At 39.2% G+C, this 12,169-nt stretch overlaps 1 protein-coding gene across 2 annotated transcripts in view; it reads left to right on the top strand.

Annotated features, from left to right (window-relative positions):
* LOC311276138 (mannosyl-oligosaccharide 1,2-alpha-mannosidase IA) overlaps positions 1-12,169 on the top strand; it is a 209,589-nt gene that overhangs the window by 96,159 nt on the left and 101,261 nt on the right. For both annotated transcript variants that reach the window (XM_084385674.1, XM_084385673.1), the window contains exon 2: positions 3,298-3,394. In XM_084385674.1, the coding sequence (XP_084241800.1) occupies positions 3,298-3,394 (97 nt within the window). The remainder of the gene's footprint in view (positions 1-3,297; positions 3,395-12,169) is intronic.

Here is a 12,169-nt window from a genome sequence, read left to right as displayed (position 1 = left end):
CATGCTCTACTGGTCACAAACAGAAGCTAATGCTGTTATCTAATCCTGAAAGTTAAAAGCTAATGTTCATGCTCACCAAAGCAGACCGTTCTAGTTTCTGGACCTTTGCCATCTCATTTACAGTCATGATAGAGAGATGACAGGTAATGATGTGGAATTGACCATGGCTCAGTTTGTTGAAGCTCGTGTGCTAAACGCTAAAGTTCATCCTCAACAGCTGAGTCATTTTAAAATGTGTGTCATGAAGAGTTGCCAGTTCTGTGGAGATCGTTCATCACGCTGACCTGAATTCATTTAGATGAATATTCACAGATTTACCAGCACTGTCTGCCGCACACACGGCCACACACACGTTGTGTTTTCACGTTGTGACATAAGGATTTGTCTACTGTACAAACTGTATATTCTCTCCCCTTACACTAACCTTTAACCCTACCCAACACAGAAAACCTTTTCAAAACTTTTACCATTTAAAAAAAAAAACTACCATCATACCATCTAAGTATGATTAATAAGCTGTTTTCCTCATGGGGGTCAAACAAGATCCCCACAATTACAAGGATTTTGGATATTGCCATCTTTGTGGGGACATTTTGTCCTCATAATGTAGGGTTTACCTGGACCACACACACACACACACACACACACACACACACACACACTCACACACTCACTCACTCACTCACTCACTCACTCACTCACTCACTCACTCACTCACTCAGACATTCACACACTTAAACTCACTCACACACTCAAACTCACACACACACACTCTCCCTCTCTTTCTCTCTCTCACACTCGCACTCACACACACACACTCTCACACACACACTTACTCACTTTTGTACACACACTCTCAGACACACTCACTCACACACATACATACACACACACATACTCACTCACTCTCTCACACATACACACACACAAACACATTTACTCACTCACACTTGTACACACTCACTCAGACACTCACACTCACTCACACACACACACACACACACACACACACACACACACACACACACACACACACACACACACACACACACACACACGTGCACACACATTTACTCACACACAATAATATATATCATGTACTGTATGTACTAGTAAAACTAATGAAACCTGCTTTGCTGATTAACTAATTGTAATTTATTGCAATGAATAATTTCTTAATATTGAAAGACATTTCATTACTTTATGAATCATTGAAAAGTATTGATGATTTTTACTTTTAGTACTGATTAGTGATATTATTTATATTGAACACAAGCCTATTATTATTGCTTGAGTCATCTACTGCATATACAATATACTACATACTGTATGTAAAATACTACATATTTGATATTTTGTTATAATAAATACTACTTTAGTATGTGTTACAAGACAAAATGCAAATAGTATAAGTAATTATTAAAATTTTAGACCATTGTGCAAGCAACATTTGCCTTATAACAGATCTCTATGTATAAAGTCTCTAGTCATCTTTGGATGCTAGTGTGACTGTTGTCAGCTGGCGGAGTCAGTAGTGTATGGAGTGTTGTGTGTGTTCATTCAGTCTGGCACAATGAAGGCAGAACATGTATGTTTGAGCGATTCATGCATTTATGCTTCTGGACTGTGTTTGAGATGAAACCGGATCTTCTAAATCTCTCATAGCAGCTTCGGAGCGTTTATCAGTGCCGCTACTCTCAGTGTGGATAAAGTGGACGTGAAGTTCAAACAGGTAGAAAACCTGCTATGTATTTTCCTCTTCTTTCCCCTGAACTCCCTGAGGAGAGACACTCGGCCAGCAAAGCTGCAAAACGTGTAGAAACCAAAGCGTTGGTGAGCAGAAAGCCCACCAGCGCTCCTCACTATCAGACGATCACAAAAAGCTTTATGAAACGCACATCCCGGCCCAGCTGCTCCTTCACGTCGAGCTTTAAAAAGTATCGCCATGTATCACAGTTGGAATTTCTTCCTGCTAATTCCCTATCATGTCGAAAGGCTTTTTATTGCGTTGTTGGAGGCGATCCCACATCAATTATTGGCTTCCTCCTCGAGGGAAGAAAGTGTTTTTCAGACCTTGCCTTGTGGAGGTTGTGTTGGTGCCAGGCTTCTCTTCCCGGCTGTGCTGAAATACTCCTTCAGAGCTCGATCCCAGGAGACGCACAGATCCAGGACTGCAGATCTGATGCTGGAGTTCAGAGGTCTGGAAGCAGCAGAAGTAGAGCACATGTTCTGTGTAATGTTACTTTAAAGGAATTATACGTTCCAGGTCTAATTTTAAGTGGCCATGAAACGGAAGCTATGATAAGCTTTTCTTCCCTGTTGTGACTAATCTCAGAGTGAAACGGCTTCTGGAAACGAGAGCAAATAAAGGGCGGGGCTTGATTTTGTCTGTGGGGTTTTGATTGGAAGGTTGGAAGGTCGTGGCTTGCTATTGGTGGATCTCATGTGAGTGACAGGTTGCCCCGCCCTCGTGCCATAGTAAACACATCAGCAGAGTAGAGATAATGATGTGCATTGGTAACTCATTTATACTTGCAATGTACTGTAATATTTTTGAAAGAAGATCACCGAGGCTGCGTTTATTTGATCAGTAAAATCCGTAATATTTTGAATTAAAACGGCTGTTTTCTATGTGAATATATTCATTTATATCCTGTGATCGAAGCTGAATTTTCAGCATCTATACTTCAGTCTTCAGTGTCACATGATCCTTCAGAAATCATTCTGATAGGATGATTTGCTGCTCAAGAAACAGTTCATTTAAATGAGCGGTGGTCATGAGAAAACAATGATTATGTGTTTATTCCTTTATTTACTTGATAAAGTGCATAGGTAACTTTGACACTGTCTATCTGTTCATGAATTTATGTATTTATTTGATTAATGTGATCCTGGAGGCCTTCCCGCGTTACAGCACAGCTAATTATGACAGCGTGTTGCTTCCAGCATAATAAACAGACCTCGTGGAACATGATTAAATTCTTTGTTGTTTTTTCCTTGTCATTCATAACATCCCCATATTTCATGTTTCCAGCCCTCCGCTGCACTTCTCCGTGCTTCACTGCGCCAGAGGTATTGTCGTCTAATGCGTAAAAGCCCACGTTATTCTGGTTCATCTGCATTTTTGATCATTGATGATCAGTGAACATCTGCACTTGATGGCTTTAGACATGTTTGCATCGTAATATCATGTTTTTTGCCTGTGACAACACACTAAACGTTTGTTAAAAGCACATTTAATGGGTGAGGTGTTTCTCCGTACGTGTTTTCTCACATCTGTTTGTTTTGTGTTTGCAGATGATGAAGTTTGCCTGGGACAACTATAAAAGTTACGCTTGGGGCAAGAATGAACTTCGACCCCTGACCAAGAATGGACACATTGGGAATATGTTTGGTGAGTGAGGTTATCATTTGACATACGCTGCGTGAGTTTTATTGTTTTCTTCAGTTTGCAGAAGGTCGTCTTTTAAGGAAACCAGGCGCATTTCTGTCTCGTCTCACAGGATTGAATATGATTGTTGCACCTGACGTCCAAACTGACGTGTCATTTGATTGATACTGAAACATTGCGGGTTCAGGCTTTGTAGTATGTTTTTTTTGTCCTTCATGGCTTTATGGGAAGACCTAGTATGCTGCCCTAACTAGACAGCGTTATTTATTTAGTTATTTAGTTAGTTATAATCTAGGCATAGCAATAAATCTGTTTTAAAGGGGTGGTATAATGCCCTTTTCACAAGATGTAAAATAAGTCTTTGATGTCCCCAGAGTGTGTATGTGAAGTTTAAGCTCAAAATACCCCACAGATATTTTGATATAGCATGTTAAAATTGTCAATTTTTGAGGGTGAGCAAAAACGCACCGTTTTGTGTCTGTTCCTTTAAATGCAAATGAGCTGCTGCTCCCGGCACAGGGGGCGGAGCTTCAAGAGCTTGCACTCGCACAGACATGCACTGAAAATGTATGTTCAAACCGGATTCAGACAATGAGGGAGAGACTCAAGAAGAAGTGACAACATGTAGAATGCAACAGGACGTTTCTGAATGGTTAGTTGGTGAATTTATGTAGCTTATGTGTAGTTATCTTCTAGTCATTGATTAGCATATTCTGTCATGATAATCTATAAATCGTGTTCAGGGGGCGGGGTTTATGTAAATTCTAGGGTTGGTGATGTCACTAACCTGGGAGGAATGTCGTGTAGTCTCTACCAGCCGTTTGTTGTAGTCCTTAAAAAGTGATTTCTTTAAAAGCAAATATCTCCCTTTGCTTTGAGCTTTGAGCGTCGTAACTTTGCAGATGTTGTTTATGCTCAAACAGCAACATTACACACTAACTAAAGTTAAAAAAGTGAAATCATAATCAACCACCCCTTTAATAAATTAGTTAATTAGTTTAAATTAATAAATCATTTATTAATTTTATTTTGGTTCTAACGAATTGCATGAAATGAATGATGAAATTATTTTTAATCATCTTAAAATGAAATTTAAACAATATATTGAAATATATAAATTAAATACAAATTTTCTATATATGTCATTTCAAACATTGATCATTAATATCTAATGTTTCTGGAAATAATTTGTGTAATGTGGGTATGAACGTGTTTATGGGTAATTACAGTGAAAAATTTAATTAATTTAAATGAATTTCATTTCTTTTTAAGTTCTACTTTCTTAAAGTCGAATTAGTTTGCAAATTCTATTCAAATTTAAAAAACAATCTGAATTCAGTTGGTGCACAGCTTTATTATTTCAGACCATAGACTGTAAAAAAAGATGGATGAAGCGTCTCCGCTTCCTTCCACTGTAGAAAAATGAAGCCAAAATATCCCTGAAATGGTCATTGCCTATGACATCTTTCCCGAGTCTGTGCTGTGATCCTGAGGTGGAGCCGTGGTATCAAGATCCCGCCGCCCATAGACTCAATCACAAGCACAGCTGTCAATCATGATTTTACACTCCATTTTATATAGCATTGAATGAATAACTAACTAAAACCAAACTTATTGGAAAAACACTTGAGTCTGCTTGAGAGGAACTGCCTAAAATGAAAGAAATCGTCTTTGGAATAAAATTATTTGAAGTAATTGGATTTTTTAGTTTGGCTCGCGTCCCATTGGATTACATGGCGAGGGCGGGGTTTATGAGCTATACTGCAGCCAGCCACCAGGGGGAGATTAAAAGACTTTTCAGAAACAAACAGCCATGAATCCTCATCCTAGGTGACGGTTTCTATTACCATCTATTTATTTCTATAGAGGTGTCCGCTCTATAACTCTCTTCATAAGAAATCAATCTGCTTCCAGTGCAGAACCAGTAATACTGGACGTCTCTCTAGTCAGAGACATGCAGCTGTAGACCTGGTCATGTAAGACTGTAATAATGTCACGTGTGCTGTTGAAATATCAGTACGCTTGACATTTCGAATGTTACCTTTCTATAAGCAAGGAACATGGATTTTTACCGTTTAGAGATACGTAATAGACAAATACGAAAAGGTCAGTGTGGGAATGAGGTCAGTCCTGTCCGCTCATCTGAAATCAAATCGAGCGAATGTTTTTCTTATGTGGTCTGAAGTCTCGCGTAGACACTTGCCAGTAATTTGACTGTCAGCATGATATTAACCGAGACAGGAGTAAGACTGTTTGACTGACATCTAAAGTGACCAATCACAGTTGTTTTGCAGGGGCTGTGGTGGAAAAAAAACACCATAGAAATGGACTGTTTCGGCAACTTGCTAAAGCACTGGATTGTTATGAATTGTTTAATGGTGTTTTCTAACAGAAAAGTGGCGTGCCTCATAGATTCAAGGGTCAAACCTCCAGTATATTATCACTTAATTGCTGTTTTTCATCACAGAAACCCAATTAGCCTCGGGAAACTATCTGTCTTTCCAATCGGATGATCCGATACTGAGTGCAGGGTGCAAATTAGCCTTTTTGCGAAAAATTCCTTTAAGCATGGGAAAAAGACGTCCTACTTTGTGCAATAACTAATCCGATAAGCCAGTGGGTGTATGCGTTTCTTGCCGTGTACAGGTTTCCCGCCTTTTACAAGATCCATGATTGTTATGTGTCCCTGTGAAGCCGAGTATGAGATGAACACTGTGTCCTTTAATTCAAACCCATGAGTAAATAGACACGCGGGAAGATTGCATCTGCATTTAACCAACTTGTGGAAAACATGCTGATATGCTGAAAGTCACTGGGATGTTACCTGTGAGCTCTGGGACGGAGAGACAAACATCTCATATCTCGTATTCCCTTTAATGCCTTACCTCTTTTCTTTAGTTTTCCTGTTGGCTGCCTCCAAATTCAGTGCTTGTTCTGAAGCCGAGCGTTAGGGACATTTCTTTTTCATTATTGTGAGGCAAACAAGAGAATAGAGTAGAAAACATGAAATGAATAATTCAGAATAGATCCTCACACAAACAATTCTCATATAGAATGTGGCTTTCTTCTGTTCTGCCTACAGGTTTTCACAGGTGTTATTTACATGGGAGAAGAAGAAAAATAGATATACTGTATATATTATCAGTGGTGCTGGAAAATGCAAACAGCTGTATTATTATTCCTTATACAGTACTTCAGGTTATTTGTGATGGATGATAAAATGGTTTGAAAACAAATTATATTTATCATATGCAAATGATAGCTACATAGTCCTTTACTTGCAGTTTAACTTTATTGAATTTTACTTAATTCAGTTAGAACCCAGAACACCACATAGCAACACCCTGGCAACCTGCAGAACACTAGTAACCCCATATGTTAGACTAAAAAAAACCACTTAGAATGTCTTAGCAACTGCATAGCAACACACTGGCAACCAGTAGAACATGTGAACGCATATTACAGACTAAAAACCACTCAGAATATCTTAGCTACACCCTAGCAACTGCATAGCAATGTATTGGAAATCACCAGAACTGCCTGGCAACCGCATGGCAACACCCTGGCAACTAGCAACCCCATATGAAAGACTAAAAAACACTCAGAATGTCTTAACAACTGCATAGCAACACTCTGGCAACCAGTATAACACTAACAAATGCATATGACAGAACTAAAAACCACTAAGAATATCTTATCAACACCCTAACAACTGCATAACAATGTATTGGCAATCACCAGAACAGCCTGGCAACTCCAACAAATGCATATGACAGACTAAAAAACTCAAAATATCTTAGCAACACCCTTGCAACTGTGTAGCAATGTCCTGGCTACTGCATAGCAACACCCTATCAACCACCAGAACACTAATTAGATTTTATATATTCAAATAGAAAACGGTTATTTTAAAAAAAGAAGTTTTTACAGTATTTTCGATTAAATAAATGCAGCTTTGGTGAGCACAAGACATAAAAAAAAAAAAAATCGTACCAACCCTATACTTTTGAATGGTAATGTAATGACCTTTCATGTTTGCACCTCCATGTTTCTTATCATCATTACAGGAACTACTGTAATAATGATGAGAGTAAAGTGTTAAGCTCATATTACTTGCTATGTAAAAAAAAAACAAGTGTCCTGAAACCTGTGTTGTGTGTCTTGTTTTATATTGAACAGAGTGTTTGCATGGAAGTTTTAAAGCTAAAGCAGCAAAAATGGACCGCTTAGATGTTAAGGATCAGATAGAGGGTGGAAAATGGTCCTTAAAAATAAATGATGGTTATGTTTTAATTCTTGTTTTGGACCCCATAGGGGAAATGATGAAAAAGTGAATGTAAATGAAGGAATCAGTCAGAATGTCATTACAAATCTAAATAGCGACTTTTAATTTATGCCGAGAGTTCACTTTCCGTTTTGACGTGATCCAATGAATATTTCATGTTGAAGGCATCAAAGCGCATTGAGTGCTGTGAAGGCCTGTCATGGTCTATGATGAAGCTAGTGAATGAATGTGACTGTCAGGCTGTTTTATACCAGGCGGCGATGAACGTCTGCTCGCCATCACTCAGTGACAAAGCAACAATGGCCATGAAAAGCTCCAGCATGATACGATGAAAGCTAATTCGTTGACTTGATTAATGATTAGAAAGCCTCCATCCAGTGCGAGTTGTAGATTGCTTGATTGAACGATCAAACTGTTTAATGAGTATTCACTCGCTTTGTAGATTCACTTTAAGCCTTATACAGACAGGACTAGTTTTCCCTCATGGAGGTCAGATCGTGTTGTGTTTCTCAGATGTACTTTGTGATTTTAATTCTGTGCAAATCGAATACGCCGGTCATTAGGAAAGACTAAGAGCTGAACTCTAAATTGCATGTGTATTGTTTTGCACTGTCTTGATTGCACTCTGTTATTTGGATGGCTCTGTGCGGCGTGACACTGGTGTTTGCACAGCGGGCGTTCAGTGAGGAGATGCTGTGAGAACTGAAGCACGGTAAGGAGATATCGACTGCCTCAGCTTTGTGAATCTCAGAGCCTATGTGTGTTTATGAGTGTGTGTGTTAGGCCAGTGGTTGTGAGGAAGCTCTTTTTAAAATTGTTCAAATACAAAGTTCTGTCATGAAACTCTAGATGGCGCAGGCGGATAGACCCTTAACTGTACGTACACATCGCCGCCGACTTGAGCTGCAAAGAAGCTCTGGCCGCCCTGTCAAGGACGCTTGTCAAAAAGTACGGGGAAGCTTGTTGACGCTTCGGCCGCTCTGACGTAGCAGCATTCTATGTTCGATCGTGGGAGAAGAGAAGTGTCACACCATGAAATGTAAACAGAAAAAACAAGCAATACATTGACACTAGAAACCTTTTATAATGACAGCATTTTTATAACCGTTTTGGTCACATTTGGTCGGGACAAAAATTATTAGCTATTATTATTATTATTTGCATCTGTGCAATTGGTGTTGAATTGCATTCCCGCTTAAAACGAGCGTTCGTAAATATTTCCAATAAAAGTTGCGCTCATCCTCAAATGTGCATCACTGGATCATTATGGATCCTCGCGAAGTTGTTGTGTTTGGTGCTGCTGTATTGTATTTGCGGAGAAGACGTCGGACTCTGAGATTTGATCCCTATATGCAAACAACGTCATATCGTAAATGATAGGAAACCCAGCAACGGCGATGATCAGCTTCTCCTCCATTTTCTCGGAACTAATGTTTTGGTAGGAACGAAAGTTTACATCGTATGTTTCTCTGTAATCAGCCAGCGCAAAGGACGTCTATATTCCGATTGGTTGCTGGCGTTTTGCCGCTGAACCGCGTCATAGCTCATTACCATAAAGTTGAGCTACTTTCAACTTTCTGATTGACGCTCTGGTCGCTCAAAACGCGACGCCGATGGATTTGACGCTCCTTGCAGCTGAGAGAAGCCAGCTTCCATTGAAAATGAATGACTTCCGGTAAGTTTGGAAGCTCAAGTCGGCGGCGGTGTGTACGTTCAGTAAGTCAATCTGCTTGTAATCACATCATTCTCTATAGGGCACAGCTGATTGGTTCCTGCTGTATCAGTAGCCAATGAGCTCGCTGCAGCACGCATTGATACCCTCCACCTTCCCCAGCTCCACCTGTATAGATCTGCTACGTGTAATTCATGTACGCTATATTGTACAGCAGCACCAGCATGTCTTACTCGCTCTCAGAAGCGTGTTGTGTATGTATTGGCAGTAGCAAGTGCCGTACTTGCTTTGCAGCAGAAGTAGCAGTAAAAACCGATATATTCCACCAAGACCAAACATATCAACATTGTCGTATCCAGAGTTGTCATAACAGAACTACCATTTGTAGAAGTCGTTAGCTGTAGTACAAGTAGTCTCATATATCCAGGTCCGATTTGCAGCTTATTGTGGTCCACAAACTGATTTTGACCATTAATTTGCAATCCTTTCAAAAAAGTGGACATAGAGCGAGAACTAGAATACTTTAGTGAATTAGATTAAAAGCTTTAATCAAGCTGGACGCCACTGAAAAATATACTTAAGTTGCTAGTATCGCAATTTTTTTTTGTTTCCCACAGCCTCCCTGTTGTTTTTCTTCCTTACTTCTTGTATATTGTCTGCGTTTTCATTTCCGTTGCCTCTCATCTCTCCTTTATTTGCACTATCAGCCGATTTTCATCTCTTGCGTATTACTTTCTCTCACTCTTATTTAGCAGCGCTCATGGTGAGCGGGTCTGTGGCTGTGCTGGTGTTCAGAGCTGCTGGCCATTACTGTTCATTACAGACAGAGCCAGAGGTCAGCGGGGTCATGGGATATACAGTAACACAGCTGTAATAGAGTGACGAGAAACTGACGGCACAGGACAGAGAGCAGCGCTCAAGGACATCAAACACAGGACTCTTAAAGAGACGTTTGAAGATAAAGACCTTGAACAATAAATCACCCAGGTCTCCGTGCTTTTTAATAAAAGGGATTTCAGCGCAGGCTTTACGTCGTTAAAGTTCATTTGCATTTCCTGAAGGAGAGAGCAGCGCTTGCAACAAAATAATAATGTCTTAGGCGGCTTTGGTTCTGATGTTTTACTGCTGATAGCTATAGATGGTAAAATAGATCCAGGAAAGACAAGCCAATCACTTTTTAGTATGCAAATAGACTCAAGCAGGAAGTTGAATCAGAATCCAGAATGCAAAGTTTGAAATGAAGCCTTTATGATATGATGAAAACATTAAAAAACTCTGCCTGGCCCAAAAAATTGGCAAATTCTTAAGAGTCTATGATTGGATCATTATTGCAGTGATTATTATGTTTCTAGCATGTTATAATAGTTCTTTTAACCCTAATTGATGAAGTGTGTAGCTTTTCCTTTCTTAAACAACCATTTAGGAAGACACATCATGGCTATATTCCAGGATGACAATGTTAAGATTCATCAGGCTCAGATTGTGAAAGAATGATTGAGAGGAGAATGAAGAATCATTTTCACACATGAATCCAGAGCTTAAATTCATTGAAAGTCTTTGGGATGTGCTGGAGGAGACTTTACAGAGTGCTGGACTCTTGCATTGTCAATACAAGATCTTGACCAAAAATGTATGCACCTGCTGATGGAAATAACATCACAACATGTATTTTCATCAAGAGGTTTCAAGTTTTTCATACAGACAACAAAGTTGTCAATGGATCTGTGAAAATGACTAAAACACTGTTTGTGCATGCCAGGCCAGTAGTTGGTGAGAAAGAAAGACATACGCATTCTTCTAAAAAGCGGTGAATGCAAACAATCAAGATGGCAAAAGCCATTTTGTCTGGACAGACGATGAGGTTGGTTTATTTCTACATGTGACCCTGGAACATGAATCGGCAAAATGTCAGGAAAAAATGTACTGGGAGTCAAGTCAGATACTCACGTATGCCTAGAATGAACTTGAATACGCAAGCGCATGACGTTACCGTTTTCACAAATTCAAGTTTTTAGTCGATAATGCACTGTAAAAAATTTCTAACCCTCCCAAATCAAAAATTTCAAGTGACCGATAACATCTACATTTTTCAATTGGCCCAAGTGAAATTCTGTAAATTATAAAATTAAATTTACAGATTTTCACTTGGGCCAATTGAAAAATGTAGATGTTATCGGTCACTTGAAATTTTTGATTTGGGAGGGTTAGAAATTTTTTACAGTGTGGTATAGTTTTCAAAAACTTTTTCAAAAGTTTGTGTTTTCAGACCCCCAAAATGAGATTCCCAGATTTGTGAATGAATCACTCGTTTGATTCGCTTCTTCTTTATTTATTCTACTGAATGTCAAACAATTTTGTAAAAAGATCTAAAATTGTTATGCGCTGTCTTTTGCAGCATTTTCTCATTGAAATAGTTAGTAAATAGTAATTGAAATACAGAGAAATTCTAAGTGATTGCTAGGTGGTTTCTTATTGTCTTGAATGCAAGTCTCTGTGATACTTTAGTCCTTGTTGCTAGAGATTTGATCACATCACTGACCCTGAGTAAGAGCAATAGCAATAGTAATACCGCCTTAACAAACAGCACTGCGAGATCATTATCCTCAGAATAGTGTCTTGATGCTTGTCTCCGCTTCTGTGATCAAGGTCATTGATTGCATTGGACTTGCAATCTATTGGGAAATTAAGAGATGTGCTCTCAGTTAAATCCATGGATTCCTAACTAACTTGTTTGTAACACCTAATCAATGACAGCGTCAATAGCGTGCTGTCAAAGCCCATGCGCTCCAGACGCTGTGAAGGCGCAGTAAATGTGCTAATG

The sequence above is a fragment of the Rutilus rutilus genome, assembly GCF_951802725.1.
Source record: "Rutilus rutilus genome assembly, chromosome: 17".
NCBI lineage: Eukaryota > Metazoa > Chordata > Actinopteri > Cypriniformes > Leuciscidae > Rutilus > Rutilus rutilus.
Note: the sequence above shows the minus strand (reverse complement) of the source record. Positions and strands in the feature narration are given on the sequence as shown.